Consider the following 20374-nt stretch of genomic DNA (forward strand, 5'->3'; position numbering starts at 1 on the left):
CAATGTGGCCACTTCACCCTGAATTAGAGGAATGATCTGAAAAGTGAGGACTTCTCCTCCACAGAATGGCTCAACCTTCCTAGCTGGCTGAATCAGCCCCAGCCACAGTAGTCTTAACACATTCAGAGAGAAAGTTTCCAGGCTGAGGCCAGCCAACCCCAACTCTAACACCCTCGCTCGGTCTCTTCCCAAGGAACTGGATAGTGGTACAGAGAATATGGTTTCGTTAGCCAGTCCTCTGTCTTGAATACTTACAGAACAATTCAGAAGGTGCCTGAGGTGTCTCCTAAGAAATGCAATGTCATTCGTAAGATTTTTTCCCCTCTAGGTAAGTAAGATAACATCTCTCTCTCTCTGCAGAGAGAGAGAGAGAGAGAGAGAGAATCTCTTGAGAGCAGCGAGGGAGACATAACCATGTTATTTTTGAATGGTAAGAAGACCCTGGTAACATTGCCTACCTTTACAAATGAGTGAGCCAGAAAACAATCTCAAACAAAAAGAATACCTTACATTGAAAAAAAAAAAAAGGAAAATGAATGTAAGTTGGAAAATGTAAATTAAATAAACATTTAAGGATACTCTTACTCGAGGAGGCAAAAGACTTTTTTGTGCTGAAACTGTTGTATGCTTTCAAGGAACTTAATAAGGCATGATCTTAGTGAAACAAGACAAATCATTAAAAGAAAAAGATAACTGATACTGAAAGAGAGGAAGAAAAATGACATTGTCAAATGTAAATAAACTTAAAACTGCAGAACGCAGAAGAAACACTGAAAATAACTTCACCACATGGATAACTTCAGAAAAAAATCTCAAAAAAGTTGAGGAAAAGAATAGATAATTTAAAATGCATGGTCTCATCTGAAAACTGGTAGTACTCAATTTGTTGCTGGGTTGTGAGAGTTAAATGGGATAATTCACGTAACAGGCTTCGCACAGAATGTGGCCATAGGCGCTCAATAGTGTTAGAAATGCTGAGATGACGGAGATGATGTGTCTGAGGGCAGATGATGGAGTCAACATTGAGACTGTTGGCATGGCACGGGAAGAGGTGAGAAAAACAGAACAGGAAAAAGAGTAGATAGCTATGGTATTCTTTTTTCCTTGAATTGAAGAAAGCTGGAATGCCAGTTTTTAAGAAAAAGCATAGTAGTGACAAACACCAAAACTTAGCCCTGGGAACTATGGTATTAGTTTTTGAACTTCGGAGAGTGCCTCAAGCATCCTGGCAGAGAAAAAGGAACAAGCTGCTCTGAAGCACCTTTCAGATTGCCAGGAGCAATAGTGGAGTCTGTAGGTGGAGAGGAAGGGGGTGACCTGTTGTGACAGTCCTTCGTCACGTTATTTCCATGTAAGTGACTACTCTAGTAGATCAGTGGATTTTCTACCTTTAAGCTGAGAAGGAAAAGAGAGAAACGTTTAGAGCCTTCTTGGCTATCCAAGAGATCACACAAGAATTCGTGCTGCAGAAGTTGGAGTTGGTAATTTGACTATTACAGCCCTGGGTGCCCAGTTACCAAAGAAGGCAGTCAGGTTAGCAAGCAAGATTGTCTAGAGATTGACAGTTACAAAATGTAAAACGGAGCAGTAACCCCCGAGGTCTAAATATTTTGGAAGACTACTTTGTTATAGATGCATTACATAGAAAACAAATTTATGGTAACAAAAAAACAAAGTTTTACAAAAAGATGGCTCTTTTAAATTTTCCCACAAGTTCTTCTGCCAGTCAGAGAAGGAGATTGACACGGCAGTAAACACCTTCTATCTCTAATTGTCTGCAAAAAGCAGCTTCTGAAAGTCTTTATAGTTTAGAATTTTGTCTTCTTTTGCATTTGCAGCAATAACTCCTTTCTCCCAACCTCATACCCATAATTGCTCTTAATAAACAGCTTCTACTTAGAAGAGCCTGCAGTCTCATAGCCTGGCATATGATTTCTCTTATTAGCACAGAATAGGAAAAGCCAGTCCTGATGAAACTAAAACTTACAAACTGGAAAAGAATGTGTCATTTTGGCAAATAAGAGGCATATACGATTCTGCTTCTATAGATAAAAAATTCTATACCCAGCAAAGTTTTCCTTGGTTTGGGAAGGTAACAGTACAATATTCATAAGTATAGAAGGATTCCAGAAAAATCTACATAATCGATAGAAAGGTGGAATACACAACGAGGGATGCCTGGGTGCCTTAGTCCATTAAGCTTCTGAGTCTTGATTTCACCTCATGTCATGATGTCAAGGTTCATGGGATCAAGCCCTGCATCAGGCTCTGCACTGACAGTGCGGAGCCTGTTTGGAATTCTCTCTCTTCCTCTCTCTCTGACCCTTCCCACTGCTCACACATGCAGGCACATTCTCTTCTCTCAAAGTAAATAATCATTTTTAAAAAATACAAAATGAAATCTCAAGGAAAATTCTGTGGTTGAGCATTGAATCCTTACTACATTAAACAATAGTACAGAATGTGGGGCGCCTGGGTGGCTCAGTCAGTTGAGCGCCCGACTTTCAGCTCAGGTCATGATCTCACAGTTCATGGGGTTCAGGCCCCATGTTGGGCTGTGTGCTGACAGCTCAGAGCCTGGAGCCTGCTTCGGATTCTGTGATTCCCTCTCTCTCTGACCCTGCCCTGCTCACACTCTGTCTCTCTCTCTCTGTCTCTCTCAAAAATAAATAAACATTAAAAAAAATTTTTTTAATAGTACAGAATGGACAAGTGGGTTCATTTTACAGATGCAAGAATTCTTCAATATTACATCATCTGTGACTGTGATAGGTTATCCACAGTGTTTGTGAATCTGAGTTAATAAGATTAATACTGTTTCTGGAGTTTAGATAATTCCAAAAAAGCAGAAGGAAGAACTTGAGCTAATCCCATATTTTGTTTGCTTTTCATTTTGGATCAAGGAATGGGATTTATAACATATATTTGTAGATTCACACTTCTGTTACCCACAGAAACATAGTAACCACCATTGAGACTCATCACAACAAATGTGTTACTAGTTAACTTGCCATGGAATCCAGTAACCCATGATTAGGGTCCACTTCTCCTAGTCCCTATAGCACAATCAGGCCACTTTTGCAAGCAGGTGTTGATGACATCAAAATCAGTTTTTCTCATCATTTCAGAAATGCCACACTCACAGATCCCATGGGCATTTTCTAAATGGACCTTCAATTAGAAATCCTTTATTTTGAGACACCTGGGTGGCTCAGTTGGTTGAGCATCCAACTCTTGATTTTGGCTCAAGTCATGATCCCAGGATCTTGGGACCCAGCCCCTTGTTAAGCTCCACACTGAGCATGGAGCCTGCTTAAGATATTCTCTCTCTCTCTCTCTCTCTCTCTCTCTCTCTCTCTCCCTCTCCCTCCCCTTCCCCCTCCCCGTCCCTCCCTCTTCCCGCCCTCTACTCCTTTCCCCTGCTTATGCTCCATCTCAAAAAAAAATTTTTTTTTAAATCGTTCATCTTTGTTTAGATCTTTGTTACTTAAAGTGTAGAGTGTATACCAGCATTGTCATTGCCTGGAAGTCCCACCCAGACCCACTAAATTCACATCTCCATTTTGAAATGATCCTCTGATGATTTTGTATACATATTAAAGTTTGAGAAGCTCTGTGAGGGTGCCTGGGTGGCTCAGTCAGAAAAGTGCCCAACTCTTGATTTTGGCTCAGGTCATGATGTCACATTTCATGAATTCGAGCTCCGTGCTGTCAGCTTGAGCTTCTCTCTCTAGCCTCTCTCTCTGCCCCTCCCCCCACTCGTGTGCTCGCTGTCTCTCAAAATAAATAAACTTTAAAAAATGAGGGACGCCTGGGTGGCCCAGTCAGTTGAGCCTCTGACTTCGACTCAGGTCGTGATCTCACCGTTGGTGAGCTTGAGCCCAGCATGTCTGTGCTGACAACTCAGAGCCTGGAGCCTGTTTCAGATTCTGTGTCTCCCTCTCTCTCTCTGCCCCTCCCTCACTCACATTCTGTCTCTCTCAAAAATAAATAAATGTTAAAAAAATATGTTTTTAAATTAAAAATGAGAAACACTGTAAAACTCACTCCACTTTTAAACCCTCAATAATTCATCTTCCTGTATAATTCTTAATCATCTCATAGCTTAAAGGAGAAAAACGTGTGCTCATTTCAGTAGCTAGTGCAAAGGCAGCTGATAAAGTTCCAAACCCATTCCTAACATTGCTATAATAATTGTGTTGAAGTTTTAGCTTATTTAAGGAGATTGGCGTCTTTGCAATGATGACTTTTCCAGTTCAGTTATCAGTATATCTCCCCATTTATTAATTTTTCCCACCATATAGCACAAAATTTACTCCTTCCTCTTTAGTTTACTCCATTGGTTAGTTTTGGCTATTATGAATGTCATCTTTTTATCTATTGTTATTTTTGACATATGGAAAATGTATCAAGTTTAGATATACATTTTATAGCTAATTACTTGGAAGAACTCAGTTTTTTTTATTTATTTAATGTTTGTTTATTTTTGAGAGAGAGAGAAAGACAGTGTGAGCAAGGGTGGGGGAGGGACAGAGAGAGAGAGGGAGACACAGAGCTCAAAGCAGACTCCAGGCTCCGCACTGTCAGCACAGAACCTGATGCAGGGCTTGAACTCCCGAACTGTGGGATCATGACCTGAGCTGAAGTCAGACTCTTACCGACTGAGCCACCCAGGAATCCCAGAACTCGATTTTAATAGTTGTTCAGGTGACCCTCTTGACTAATAACTACTTTTTACATTTCTCATTTTTTTAAATTTTTTTTTAATGTTTTTATTTATTTTTGCGACAGAGAGAGACAGAACATGAGCAAGGGAGGGCCAGAGAGAGAGGGAGACACAGAATCAGAAGCAGGCTCCAGGCTCTGAGCTATCAGCACAGAGCCCGATGCGGGGCTCGAACCCACAGACTGTGAGATCATGACCTGAGCCAAAGTCGGATGCTTAACCGACGAGCCACCCAGGCGCCCCAATTTCTCATTTTTTAAATCTTGTAATCTGTCAAGGAATAAAATCATATGACCCTAATAGTGTAGGAAACTCTAAAACACTGAGGACTTAAAAACTATGTGGGCTTTAAATCCCACCTCTGGGAATATGGAACACAGCTACTTTTCCCTATTCCTTCCTCTAAGTGCAACTAAAAGCCCCAGACATTATATGTAAACAGACACAACACTGTGGAAGATGGCGAGAGAAAAGCCAGACTGGCTAGGGAACCTTGAGATCCAAAGAAGGACATGGAGGTGAGTTTCATGGTTTTCTTTGAGCTTAAATATCTCAGTCTTGGTGCAGCAGAGTCTGGCAACATGGAAATGCTATGGGTGCAGGCCAAAATAAAAAATAAAAAAAAAAAAGCTCCAACAAAAACCTGCTGTCTGTGGCCAAAGGATCAGAAAAGGTGCACCCCACAAAGACAAAACTTTGAGACAGTAACCACTCTCCTCCGGCCACACACCACGGAAAAAAATCTTGACCCCAGACCACTCATGCCCCAAAGTGGAGAGCCTGGCCCTCCACCCTGGGTAGAATCTAACCAAGTATCCAGATTACTGCAGAGGCCACTTCCGTGGCCAGAAGCAATAATGTGGCCACCCTCCCTTTCCTTGCTGGGAGGTGTCAAAGGAGGCATGGTAGAGTCAGGACTTGGATCACAACGTGGTGGTAATGAGGCCACCTGCCCCAAAGCCTTCTGCCATCAGTGGGCAGCACATGGGAAATAGTACCAGGCACCACTACTCCCCCAGGCAGAGTGGTACCAGCACCACCGTAGGTGGATAGTTAGAGCTCCCACCTCCCATTCAACGTAATAAGCAGCCCCCACCTCAGGTGTCAGTAGAGGCCAGGTGGAGAACTTGAACTTCCACCCTTACTTGCCAGTAATGAGGCAGCACCATGACCCTTCCCTTGCCAAAGCAATGTCAGGGAAACAGATTAAATGAGTCCAGAATCTCATCATGTAATATCCAGATTTTCCAAATTTCGGTCAACATTTTAAGAAACAAGCAAGCTATAAATTTTAAAAGATAATCAATAGATGCCAATACAGATGACAAAGATGTATAATCATCTGACAAAGATTTTAAAAGCCAAACAAATTTTAAAACTAAAAACTAGAACAAATTAAAAAAAAACTCAATGGATAGACTCGGCAGCAAAATGGAGGGAACACTGGTGTGAATCAGTGAACTAGAGAATACAATCATAGAAATTACCAGATCTAAACAACAGAGAGGAAAGATTGAAAAAACAGTGAACAGAGCCTCAAGGCATCTGTAGGCCCATAACAAAAAGAGTTCACGTTTGTGCCATCAGAGTTTCAGAGAGAAGAAAGGGGAAGTAGTGAAAAGACCCTGGTAGAAATAATGTCTGAGAAGTTGCTGTCTGTGGTCAGAGATGCGGAACCACAGAGGCATGAAGCTGAGTCAACCCCAAAGAGGATAGACTTGAGGAAATGCCCAGCGCAGAATTCATGATCCCCCCCAAGATATTCTTTAGGAATGAAGGGGCAATCGAGGCATTCTTAGATGAAAGAAAGTTAAGAGAACTTGTCACGAGTATACCTGCCCTAAAAGAATAGCCTAGAAAGTTCTCTAAACAAAAAAGGAAATGATAGAAGAACTGTGGGGAAACCAGGAAGGAGGGGAGAACAACTGAATGAGTACAAATGCGGGTTCAATACATTTTCTTTTTGCTCTTGAATTTCCGTAATTAGGTTCACAGTTGAAGTAAAAGTTAAAACACTGATGTGGTTCCAAATATGTGTGTGGACAAAATACAATTGTATTATAAAAGGGGGTTGGCAGTAAAGGTATATGTAGGAAGTTACGGTTTCTGCACTTTGCTGGAGATCAGATTATCTGTAAAAATGAAGCAGCAGTTCTTATCAGTTTGGACATTATCCATCTTTTAAATTTTTGTCAGTTCATGGAGACCCAGTTTTGTCTATCAGACGTTCTTGGGAGGGGCACCCGACGGAACCTATCAATTTTAAATACCAACTTTTGAGCCAATAATACCCTACCTTGATGGAAGCATCCATACAAAATACATAATAACGTGTGTAGAGGGTTGTTTACAACGGTATAGTATATAGACACCACGACGTTTTGCCTTTTTTCAGAAAATACATAACAAAAAGTTAATAAATCTTTTGGAGAGTAGCTAGGTCAAAGTAGGGGTAGGTACATAGGCACATTTTACTTTACAGCTTTTCTCTGTTTTTGCTGTATATCCTTTTATTTTTTTCTTAAGTTTATTTATTTTGAGAGACAGAAAATGTACTCACAAGCGGGGGAGGGACAGAGAGAAAAGGAGGGAGAGAGTCCCAAGCAGGCTCCATGCCGTCAGCACAGAGCCCAAAACAGGGCTCATTCCCACAAACTACGAGATCTTGTCTGAGCCGAGATCAAGAGTCAGACATTTGACCGACTGAGCCACCCAGGAGCCCCTACTGTATATCCTAATACATCAACTTCTAGGCATTGAGTACAGATGCTTGGCATAAAAACTTATATCATTATTTTATGTTTTCTTTTTTTTTTTGTTAACAGGTCGCATCATAGTATAGGCAGCAAACTACAAATTGCTTTTTTTCTTCGCATTGTATCTTGGAGATCTTCCTACTCCTCAAGATACAGAACATCCCTGTAGCCAATGTATGGGACTCATTCTTCTTAACTGCCATGTAACATCCCTCACTATGACTGCAATTGCACTTGATCTGTATCCCCATGTGTAAACATTCTGCTCTATACATGTTTGGTATTATAAACAATGCTGCCATAAAAATCCTTCCACACAGGTGCTTTCCGTAATTTGATACTGCTAAATTCCCTCAAAAAGACTATACCCATTTGTTCTTTTCCTGAACCTTAGTCCCCTGTCTTTGCTTTTTCATTCACTGCTTGACAGGTGGATAAGGTAGCAACTTTCCCAAAATTATTCTAGCTGCTGCCCCGGGCTCCCTCAAGCTTATAACCATCCCACATTTTTTGTAGATGTTCTTACATTTTTGTAGAAGTTTGTTCTGTGGTTCTCTCTTTAATCCAATTCCAGCTGTCGGCTCTCTTGCAGGGTCCCTCAGAGTCGTTGATCCATATGCTTTCTTGTTTCTAGTACTATCGTGAATTGCTTTAAAAGCCTATTGGTGAGATTTGGGGGAAAGTGGGTGACGGATACATGAAACTCAATGTATCATTTTTGGAATTACCTGAGAGTCTCTATTGCAAAATTGAAAGTATTTTTTAAAAACAATTTGTCATTTCTAGAGATTTGAATTGAGACCAGATATCTGGAGCAAGGGCTCAGTTGATCTCCCCCACCCCCCATACTGACTGGCTTATTTTAAATCATCACAGAACATTTTTTTTAATGATAAAAATTCCGTGTACCTTTTTTTAAAAGAAAAAACGAGGTAGATTGATACAGATAGACATGAAATTTATAAAAATAATTTGATTTTTTGTGTTTATCCCCTTTAATAAGGAAACTTTATTTCATTTCTAATTTGAAAACAAAACCAGAGAATTAAAGTGAGTTACATAGTTAGGTTTCAATAAAAAGATTCTCAAAACTGAATTAGAATAGGGGTGTCTGGGTGGCTCAGCCAGTCAAGCATCCGACTTCGCTTGGGTCATCATGGTTTACAAGTTCAAGCACTTCATAGGGCTCTGTGCTGTCCACAGGGAGCCTGCTTCAGATCCTCTGTCCCCCTCTCTCTGCCCCTCCCTAACTTGTACACACACACATGTGCTCTCTCTCTTTTTCTTAAAAATAAATAAAAACATTTTTTTTAAGTCTGTTTCTAAAAAAAATTGATTGGGATAAACTTCAACAATCTGGTATTTAATAATTCTAAAGATAACAGTTTGTTTCCAGTTTTTGTAAATGTTTCCTATAAAAGTTCCCTTTGATGGTGATAAGCTAGTAAAGCTTTGATGATGAAGCATCACTAAACTTTATGTAAAAATAGATAAGATAATAAATGATCAATCATAGCACTTCTATTCTAGGGATCCAGAGTTACAAATGAGTCAAGTATTTTTCTTCCTTTTAGGTCTGGGCCATGGTAGGTCATTTGTTGTAGTAAAGGTACTTATGTAAGTCATTATTTTGAAACATCTTATGTTATAACCAAATGATACCAGTACTCAGTTAACCTGTTTGTATGTTTCAGGGCAATTGCATTTTATTACTTCTTGCCACCCAGAGCTTTGGTAAAATTAAGCTTTCGCATGGGAAAATGGGCTTCTACCTGGTAACTGTGCTTTCTGGAGTTCGGGACAAGCTTCTGCTGTGAGCTGGTGCATTCTGCTCAGTGTAACGTCCACCCCTAGTGATGGCGTTCACATGAGATTTCGAAGGGAGGGTCCCTGACAGTGTTCCAACTCACTGTCTACTGAGATGTACTCTCTTCTTGCGCTTTCTAGAATCAACTGTGAGGAACTGTTGCACACTAATAATTCTCTAACGTGCTGTTTTCCACAGGCTTTTTGGAAGGGACATAAGCAACGGGAAGCATATATGCGCAGACGGCAAACATTCATTGATAATACTGAAAATATTGTGAAGGTAAACATGCCTTCCTACCTTATTAAGTGCGTGGCTTGAACCTTGCTTTTCATTGCAGTTCTGCTTCTGGAAGACAGAGTATGGAAAGAGTACATGGGAGGCTTAAAGTCAGAATTGAGTCCTGGGTTTGAGTCCCACATGCATTACTCACTTAGCTGATCATCTTCAAACAATTCTGTTAAAACACTGGCTCAGGTTCTTTATGTGGTTATGAGAAGAATAATCAGTAAATGCTCTTTCTCTGAGAAGTCCAAATTGGTTATTTAAGCTCTGGGGGAAACCAGCTATATTTTGCATCCCTCTTATCATATGCACTAATAATATTAACAAGGCTCAAACTTAACAGTCGAAACCTTAGTTATTAGGCAAATGCAAAACCAGTGAAAAGAAGAAATAGAACTAATTACGACCTGGATGTGCGGGGTGAGTGAATGTAACCCAGCTTTCTACCCAAGCTGATGGCTCTCAGTTTCAAGAAAGAAAAGGCACTGGGGTGCCCACTCCCCAGTGCTGACAACCAAAGGATTGGCAGAACTGAACCTGCAGACAACATGGAAATCCAGATGAGATTCGGAATAGCAAGGCTAGAGAGAGATAGGAGTCACAGGAGGTTAATTAAAAGACCTTTTAAACTGAGAAGACAGAATGACATCATCCAGATCCATTGTGCTTCTCAGTGCTGTGCTGTGCTTGCTATGGAATACATGGCTGTTCTCTGGGAGAGCTATAGGTCCCAGTCGGTCCCTCATGAGAACTCTAGACCCGTTACCCATAAACAGCTAAAGGATACTGGATGCATTTAAGGGAATGAAACCCTGGACTTTAATTCTGGTTCCCTGTCCCATTGCAACTCTCAGCAAAATGTCTTGAGCTCTTGGTTTTTATTTACTGAGATTAAAGCACAGTGATACAAAGCTAAATTATCTTCCTCATCATAAGGTATAAAATACTTTGAACCCCTAGGAGAAAAAGCAGTGAAAGAAGTAGGAGGTTAAGATTAGGCTTTGCTGGGGCGCCTGGGTGGCTCAGTTGGTTAAGCCTCCAACTTCAGCTCAGGTCATGATCTCACAGTTCGTGGGTTCTTGCCCTGGGTCGAGCTCTGTGCTGACAACTCAGAGGCTAGAATCTGTTTCGGATTCTGTGTCTCCCTCTCTCTCTGCCCCTCCCGTGCTCATGCTCTGTCTCTGTCTCAAAAATAAATAAACATTAAAAAAAAAAAAGATCAGGCTTTGCTCAGCCTTGAGCATCCGACTTTAGCTCGGGATCATGATCTTGCTGTTCATGAGTTCAAGCTCTGCATCGGGCTCTGTGCTGACATCTCAGAGCCTGGAGCCTGATTCATATTCTTTGTCTCCATCTCTCTCTGCCTCTCCCCTGCTCACACTTTCTCTCTCTCTGTCTCTCTGTCTCTTTCAAAAATAAATAAACATTAAAAAAAAAAAAGATTAGGCTTTGAGTATTATTTGGTGGGCTTCTAAATTTACCAGAATATCAGTATTATCCTTAGGCTGCATGAAAAGACATTAAAGGTGTTTTTAGTAATTGCCTCAATTTCTCTAACTCATTTTTAGATCCAGTCCTGGTTCCGGATGGTGACAGCACGAAGGAATTACCTTTCACGACTACAGTATTTCAGAGATCATGTAAGACACACAAGAGTGGATTTTCATCCTTAGAATGAATTAAATGAATGCTTGGTTGAATGTTAGCATTGAATGAGTTTTATTAAGTGGTGGAAGTGTTTTTTAGAAGAGAAGCCAAGTGGAAGGCTGTTGGTATATTGTATATGCTGTTTGCACAGTGTTCCTGTCTAGTCATTGTATTAAATAGAATATTTTGTCCAGAAAGAGAAAATGAAATGTTTTCTTAAATATTTTTCATCCACTTGCTCCCTTTTGTCTTAACACACACACCAAACCTTTTAATTTGGTTAAGTGATACTTTCATGTCTCCCCAGCTGCCTGTGGCTCAAGTTTTAAAACCTCAATTGTGACTTAGATGGATAGTTGCAAGCCATACATCAGTAACCTAACATACTTTTTAACAGCAAGTCCAGAGCTAAAGGGTGGAAATGAACAGTAGGAGAAAACAATAGGTCTTAGAACTCAATATGGTAATGTTTGGAAGCTTTTTTTTTCTTCTTTGAATTAAGAATTCATGTTCAGAGTGAGACTTCACTAGTGAAGACTGAATAGGAAATGTGTGAGAAGAAACGGCTGTGGGCTAGTAATGCTAAAGAGAGAAGATTCCAGACAAGTATTTTCGAAAACTGCTTATAAAGTTTTTATAACTGGTAACCAGTGAAGAAGCCCACAGGAGGAATTTTTTCAGGATCTTGAAAGAATGGATATGTGAACATAGATTAGATCATCTAAATTTGGGGCTAAAATTATTTTCCCCTTTAGATCTCTTTATAAACAGTCCTATACAACCTTGTTGATACTTTTAGCTAACATATCTGACCCTTTCTTCAAAGAAAATGCAAAAAATAAATAGTGAACACACCACATCTAAATGCTGTCTATTCTAAATAGTGTCTCTTCTTAAATACTGTCACTTCTGGGTTGATTGGTTGGTTTGTTTAATACTGTCAGTTCTTGACTAGTTCTGAATTCGACAATCGTGGAGTAGATGGGCCTCCAGAATATCATGACTGATCTCATTCTTTTGCAGAAAAATGAAATTGTGAAAATACAGTCACTAGTGAGAGCGAACAAGGCCAGAGATGATTACAAAACACTGGGTAAGTTGGGAGCATAAATCTTCCTCCACTAAGGATAGAGTTACATCTGGATAAACTCATCATGAGTTGACAATATCCTAAGCCAAAAGGACATTGAACACACATACCCTACAGAACATCACAGCTTAGCCTGGCCTGCCTTACACTTGCTCTTAGGGGCGTCTCAGTTGGTTAAGCACATCCAACTTAGGCTCAGGTCATGATCTCGCGGTTTGTGAGTTCCAGCCCGGGGTCAGCCTCTGTGCTAACAGCTCAAAACCTGGAGCCTGCTTCAGATTCTGTGTGTCTCTCTCTCCCCGCCCCGCCCCGCATGCAAATAGAGTGGTTTTGTGGTAACTGAAATGCAAATTTTCATTTCTTTCTCAATTCAGCATCTTTATAAGACTAAGGCATTTTTAATCTGAAAAAAGCCATTTATATTAGTCTCTCATTATCCATTTTCACCCATTCCCCCCGGAGAGGCATTGAATACACTCAGGCTTAGAGGTTGCTGCAGCTGTGATATGGCCTGTAAGTGCTAAGAAGGTAGGTGATTACCTGCAATTAAAATACCCCAAAGTGATTGCCAGCATGAAGATGTCACAAGCCTACTATTGACCGACGAAATCTTAAATTTGAGCCATAATAATTAGTAAAGCTGTAATATTCATTTCTAACAAGTTTATTAGCACATACAGAGATAGAAGGTCATTAGGAGCAAGAAGAAAGAACTTGAGACCAAATGAGATGGCTCACGTTCTCCCAACTTAGCTACATACATGAGCTCTGGAGCATCTCTCAGGCTTTTTCTGATACAGCTATGTCACTAGCAACACCTTTGTTAGAAATAGAACATAGGGGTGCCTGGGTGGCTCAGTTGGTTAAGCGGCCAACTTCGGCTCAGGTCCCGATCTCGCAGTCCATGAGTTCGAGCCCCGCGTCGGGCTCTGTGCTGACAGCTCAGGGCCTGGAGCCTGTTTTGGATTCTGTGTCTCCCTCTCTCTGACCCTCCCCCCGTTCATGCTCTCTCTCTGTCTCAAAAATAAATAAACGTTAAAAAAAAATTTTTTTTAAATAGTAGAACATAAATTCCCATGGGCATCAGGAAGGGAAGGGGGTCCCAGGATCCAAGGTAATTTCTCCAGTAAAGCCCATCAGAAGCGGCAAAATGCTGATAGTGATGGTGTCTAGATTTAGTTCATGTGAGGTTCATGCTCTTAGTTATTTGTGTTGCTGGTTTACCTCTTTTTTTTTTCCTTCCCTTGAATGTGAAAACACCCCAGAACAAAGCTGGCAGTTAAAGGAAAATTGATTAGGGCCTCAGTGTAAAGGAAAGGGTGGTGACAGAGTGGCCACACCAGGGCTGATTTGAAGTCATCTTCGTGTTGTTGCTTGTACTCCCTTATCATTAAAAGTCCAGATAGTTTATTCATACAGTTTGCCCAAGTAGATTTCACTAAATGCCTTAACAAATACCTTTTTTGTAAAGTTAGAGTGCTAGGGATTTAATTATAATTCATGTTCAAAGCACTGAGGAGAAACACTTTTAAACTTCAGACACCCCTCTGAACAGTCGAGGCTGGTCTCCCAGGTTCTTCATGCTCAAAGGACAAGGACCAGATTTCAATTTCTAACATAGAACGTGTGTTCCGCTTGTCACTCCATGGGCTCCTGAGTGGCCTTACAGGTCTCCCCTCATTGACTGTTTCTAATTCACCTTTCACCTAGTTCCTGCTTCTTCCCCCATGGTCTTCTGGGCTGAGAGGAAACTTTCCGTTTCCTGTTGTAAAAACACAAATCCCTTATCTGGCTCAGCCCCCAGCTCTCAGAGATAACTTAGTTAACATTCTTTCTCACGTTTCTCATCAATAAGGCACGGATAGATAGAACTTTCTTCTCGGTGGAGAATCCTGGAAGCAGGATGCAAGAAGGCCGATAAATGAGAATTAGATAACTAGAAAATAGTGAGGCCAGATGACATCAGTGGTGTGCACTCATTTATATGATCAGTTTCCTTGTCCAGATTTAACCTGGGAAGAATAAGTCCTTCCAGAGACCCAAGTGCTTCCGCTGCTGTGTTTTTCTACTACTGCTGTATTGAGATACCTGATTTCTCTACGACCGATGATAATTCCAAACATGCCTAATTAAAACATGCTTGTTCCTTTCCCTGCAGTTGGCTCAGAAAACCCACCACTAACAGTGATCCGAAAATTTGTACACCTGTTGGACCAAAGTAACTTAGATTTCCAGGAGGAGCTGGAGGTAGCACGATTAAGGGAAGAAGTCGTGACCAAGATCAGAGGCAATCAACAGCTGGAGAAAGACCTAAACCTGATGGACCTCAAGATTGGGCTCTTGGTGAAGAACAGGATCACGCTGGAGGTCAGTACGATCTGTGGGGCTGCTGGCTCTCAGAAGAGAGAAGGGGCACGTACGTTTGCCCACAATGCCTTTGTCCAGCTAAACTCATTCGGAATCCAGGATGTGTGGTCCAGCTTCCTGGACCATTTTTCTCATGGTTCTCAGACCTGCCTGCAACATTTTATGCCCCACCCCTAGATAAGATCTTTTGTAAGGCTTCTTTATCGTTCTGAAATGAAATGACGTGAAATGAATCCTGGTTACATATGTCCCTCCACAATAAGACTTTACATGAGTATAGAAAAGTAACGTATGATAAAAACATGGATTTCGGCCTGAAAAAACATGGGCCAAATGCAATTAGAAGATGTGCTCAAGTTGCCTGAGGCTTGGATCTCTTCCCAGAATAACCACAGATTGAACAGTCTACCAATAGCTGCAGACGAGACTCTGGATACCAGTGAGAGGTGGAACTGTAGTGATTTCATCTCCCAAAATGGAAGACGTCTCTTTGCAAAGTTCACAAGAAGCAAGGAGTTCTCCCCCACAGAATTGCATTCCTAGAAAATCCAATATATATTAAACCTGGGGGGAGGTATTTTGCTTTCACCTAAAGCAATTAGATTTGAAACTCAAATAATTACAGAATTTTGACCTACATGAATGACCAGCAGGACACCGAAAAATCCAGCCATGCAAAATAGGGATACACAGGACTGTCGTACAAATCGCAGGACAGTAGTGCTCCCTGCCCCCACCCAGTAGAAGCCAGCAGTCCCTTAGAGATGTTAGGGTGTTAAAAAAAAAAAAAAAAAAAAAAACCTTTGCACATTTCCAAAATGGTCCCTACGGAGTGGGGTGGCCCCCAAAATAGCCTCTAAGTAAGTAATGCTACAGTTTTGTATCTTTATGAAACTTGTTAATGTCAGAGCTCCCTCAAACTATGTGAAAAGTTTCATTTTTACCCAAGAAATGGAAATTTGTAGGGTAAGATCTCTTACCATGTCACTGTCCCAGTGCCATATCAGTTTTCAGAAAATGTATAGGTCAAGAGGGGCATAGGGAGCTGACCTTCTGGAAACACTGAGAAAGCTACCATGCGTCAAACATAGAGTGCTCACTGCCACTGACTTGAATCTATGGTTCTGGAAAACTGGGAGATGAGCAGCTCAGAAGGCCAGCAGATAAAAGGACATGAACACCCCACTCTTGTCTCCAGCCCTCACAGAGAAATAGTGAAATAGTGCACAAAAAATAAGGAAAATAGAGCAATTTACAAAACAGGAAATGATACTCTTTTCTAAATATTAAAAAAAGTATAGTGTAAATGTTCTGTATTAAGTCTGTTTTCATTATTTTATCCGGAAGAACCGTAGTCCTCTCCTTTTTAAAAATAATGTGTTTGTGTTTGACAAACATGAGAATTTTTCAAGTGTAATATATTCCAGAAGGTCCTTCAGAAAACGCCTTTTATAGCCTTAAACTACTGTTTTACCCAATTCCCATAAAGTTGTAAACAGGAAATGCCTTGCCTTTTAAAGTAAAGGCTAGTTGCAAAATAGTAAATGGTAGAAATAACATGTAGCTTGTTATTCATGTGGATAATGAAACCATGGCAAATTTTCAGGTTTTTTAAATGTTTAAGATTGTTCTTTTAGGTAATCCTAATTGATAGCTTTGTGAAACAGCTATTTTTTCAATTTACCTTTTCAAATGCCAAATATTGATCACTTACTGGAAATTAAAACTAAGGATTATTAAATATATGGTCTTTAGTCTTACAGTAGCATTTTTAGTTTGATGCTAAGAATAGTACTGTTGAAGCTTTATTTATAATAGTGAAAAAGTGGGAAATAACCCAAACACAAAAACAATAGAGAACAGCGGTAGGTTATATAGCCACGAAAAATAATTTTTCCAAGGCAGGGGCCTAATTCAAGGGCAGGGGGAAGAGTGTGCAGTGTAATAGAGAAGACCGTAGTACTTAAAGCAGTACAATTTCATTTGTTGTGGAAAATATATATATATATACTTAAAGCTAGGGAAAAAATGATTTTTCTTTGGGTGGGTGGTAAAATTTAACTTCTTGATCCTTTTTTATTTTTAAACAGTAAGCATATTTTTAGTGAGGAAAAAATACTTTTTTGTGATGTTTGTTTTCTTTTTTTTAATGATAAACACAATATTATTTTTCTTAATATTTTTTACATTTATTTATTTTATTTTTTTAATTTTTTTTCAATATATGAAATTTATTGTCAAATTGGTTTCCATACAACACCCAGCGCTCATCCCAAAAGGTGTCTTCCTCAATACCCATCACCCACCCTCCCCTCCCGCCCACCCCCTATCAACCCTCAGTTTGTTCTCAGTTTTTAAGAGTCTCCTATGCTTTGGCTCTCTCCCACTCTAACCTCTTTTTTTTTTTCCTTCCCCTCCCCCAAGGGTTTCTGTCAAGTTTCTCAGGATCCACATAAGAGTGAAACCATATGGTATCTGGCTTTCTCTGTATGGCTTATTTCACTTAGCAGAACACTGTCCAGTTCCATCCGCGTTGCTACAAAAGGCCATATTTCATTCTTTCTCATTGCCATGTAGTACTCCATTGTGTACATAAACCACAATTTCTTTATCCATTCATCAGTTGATGGACATTCAGGCTCTTTCCATAATTTGGCTATTGTTGAGAGTGCTGCTATAAACATTGGGGTACAAGTGCCCTTATGCATCAGTACTCCTGTGATGTTTATTTTCAAGAGAGAGGGAGACATAGAATCTGAAGCAGGCCCCAGGCTGTGAGCTGTCAGCACAAAGCCCGACATGGGGCTCGAACACATGAACTGTGAGATCATGACCTGAGCCGAAGTCAGATGCTTAACCGACTGAGCCACTCAGATGCCCCAGGGAAAAATATTTTTAAAGGAAGTAGCTTAGTTTATAAAGAATAATTCCAGTTCTCCAAAGTAACCATGTGTCTTAAAATTCTTCTAAAATTGGCATTCCTTGGGGGCACCTGGGTGACTCAGTTGGTTAAGCGCCAAACTCTTGATTTGGGCTCAGGTCATAATCCCAGGGTTTGTGTGATTGAGCCCCACATCAACTCCACGCTGAGTATAGAGCCTCCTGTAAGATTCTCTCCCTCCCTCTCCCTCTGCTCTCCCCTGCTTGCATGTGTTCATTCTCTCTCTCTCTCGCTCTCTCTCTAAAAATTAAAAAAAAATTTTTTTTTTTTATTTAAATTGGCGTTCCTTACTGGGCTGGCTTAGTCAGGAGAGGGTGCAACTCTTCATCTTGAGGTCATGAATTCAAGCCCTAAGTTGGGCATAGAGCTTAATAAAAAATAAATAGCGGTGCCGAGGTGGCTCAGTTGCTTGAGTTTCGGACTCTTGATTTTGGCTCAAGTCATGATCCCAGGGTCAGGGGATGGAGCCATGCTGAGAGTGGGGCCCACTTAAGATTCTCTCTCTCTCGGGCACCACTGGGTGACTCAGTCATTAAATATCTGACTTCGGCTCAGGTCATGATCTCACAGTTCATGAGTTCAAGTCCCACATCGGGTGAGCTTGAGCCCTGCTCCATGTGACCTGGAGCCTGCTTTGGGTGAGCCCCACTTCATGCTCTCACACTGTCTCTCTCTCTGCCCCTCCAGAGATTTTCTCTCTCTCTCTCTGCCCCTCGCTCATTTGTGCCCTCCCTCCCTCTCTCAAAACAAAAAAAAATTCTGTCTCCTTCCACCCCTCTCCCCAGCGCACGCTCGCTCTCTTGCTCTCTCTCTCTCTGTCTCTCTCTCTCTCTCTCTCTCTCTCTCAAATAAAAAATAATTGGTGCCTGGTGGCTCAGACAGTTAAGCGTCTGACTCTTGGTTTCAGCTCAGGTTATGGTCTCGCAGTTCAGTGAGTTCAGCACCGACAGTGTGGAGCCTGCTTTGGATTCTCCTTCTCTGCCCCTCCTATGCTCGAGCACGCACTCCCTCTCTCTCTTTCTCTCAGAATAAATAAACTTAAAAAAAAATAAAATAAAATTTTATAATGAATAAAATTGGCATTATGCTAGAAATCACAGAAAGTCAGTGGATGAGTGAAGTGGCTAACATTGGTTTTAGGCAAAAACATTGGCTTGTAGATGGAAACAAAACAACTGGGGTAGAAGTTTCTTAGAGACATAGGGAGGAAGGAGGGTGTAAACTCAAACTACTCTGAGAGAAAATCTGGATAGAAATTACAAGTAGTTTTTTTAATGTTTATTTATTTTTGAGAGTGAGACCGAACGCCAGTGGGGGAGGGTCAGAGAGAGAGGGAGACACAGAATCGGAAGCAGGCTCCGGGCTCTGAGCTGTCAGCACAGAGCCCGACGCGGGGCTCAAACTCACCAGCCATGAGATCATGACCTGAGCCGGTGTCCGACACTTAAATGACCGAGCCACCCAGGTGCCCCGAAAGTAAAAGTCATCTTGAATCCCTGAAATTCCCAGTGATGAATGTGGTGTATCATAAGAGACTTGAAGGACAGGGCTGCCTGAAACCCAGGTGAAGACTAATTTTACCGCTTCATTACACCATTTCACTGTGTATATTAGCAGGTTTCCATGGGCATGTTTCTTACCCTCTCTGAACCTTGTTTTCTTCACTGAAAATGTGCTAAATGCTTCCCATATATTGTTTTTAATCTTGACAGCAGCTCACACTGCTATTATTAAGCCCATGTTATAGACTTAGGAAACAGGCTTAGAGAGGTTAACCTGCACAAGGTCGCAAAGCTTACTAGGCTTCGCAGATACCCCTATTTTCGTGTCTCCAAAACCTCAAACCTTGTACTAGTCTGTAACTTGTATAAAACTTTTCATATTACCGCATATAACCTGCATGCAGGTATCTGTTATTAGGGGAAGGGACAAAATGGTGGCAATATGAAAATAAGAGAATGTCATGAACAAGTTATTAAATACTGTTGCTCCTTCAAACCATGATTCTTCAAATGTTCAGTATTTATTGGTAAGAATAGAGGACATCAACTTTCTATTAATGAAAAGCATATGACTCTGTTTGGAACCCCTCTCTGGGTTGGCCTTTGGCCCCTTCTTCAACCTTCCCAAAGAAAACTTGCCTTGCCACAAGAGCCGTCTTGAGCAAGGCATAGTTTCCCCGGAAAGAATGAAGAAAGAAGGGCTTATTGCCGGTGCTGCGCTTGGACCTGCAACCGACACTGTTCCGTCCACACAGCTGCTAACTCCCTCGCCCTTCCCCTTCAGGACTCAGCCTCTGATGCTCCTGCTTCCCATCCCAGATGACTCTCCCTGTCCTGTCCTCGCCAGAGGTCTCTATTTCTAATGCAGAGCAATTTAGTTCTAGAAGCCCAGGAGCTTGCTTGCCACGCCCACTCTCCTCTTGTGTGTACGTCAAAAACCATGATGTAAAGATGGACTCTGGGATCAGAACATACGAGAAGTCTTCAGTTTCCAGAGCTACCTCAGTGGACAATAATTGGAGGGGGAGTTAAATAGCAAGTTGTTTTTTTTTTTTCTGCCATGTATTTAAAACCAAGATCATATGTTTATTCCATGTATTTGAGGGAATTCAATGGTCTATACCTCACCAGTTACTTGAAGACAAGAGAGCTGGGTTGTCTGAAACTCTAAACCAGACTTCTTTTGGTGATGTTTTAAGACTTGCTGTCAATAAGGATGTCAGGCAGCTGCCTGCCTAGACTTCCTCTTAACC

The 20374-nt window shown here is 41.0% G+C and overlaps 1 protein-coding gene across 1 annotated transcript in view; it reads left to right on the top strand.

Annotated features, from left to right (window-relative positions):
- Positions 1-20374, top strand: part of IQGAP2 (IQ motif containing GTPase activating protein 2) — a 295550-nt gene that overhangs the window by 231114 nt on the left and 44062 nt on the right. Inside the window, exons 18-21 of the mRNA XM_047088141.1 lie at positions 9488-9571; positions 11143-11214; positions 12245-12314; positions 14470-14678. Of these exons, the coding sequence (XP_046944097.1) occupies positions 9488-9571; positions 11143-11214; positions 12245-12314; positions 14470-14678 (435 nt within the window). The remainder of the gene's footprint in view (positions 1-9487; positions 9572-11142; positions 11215-12244; positions 12315-14469; positions 14679-20374) is intronic.

Source organism: Lynx rufus, unplaced genomic scaffold (assembly GCF_022079265.1).
Source record: "Lynx rufus isolate CCGP_SWC_20201006 ecotype Redwood Valley unplaced genomic scaffold, mLynRuf1.p SCAF_1, whole genome shotgun sequence".
Lineage (NCBI taxonomy): Eukaryota > Metazoa > Chordata > Mammalia > Carnivora > Felidae > Lynx > Lynx rufus.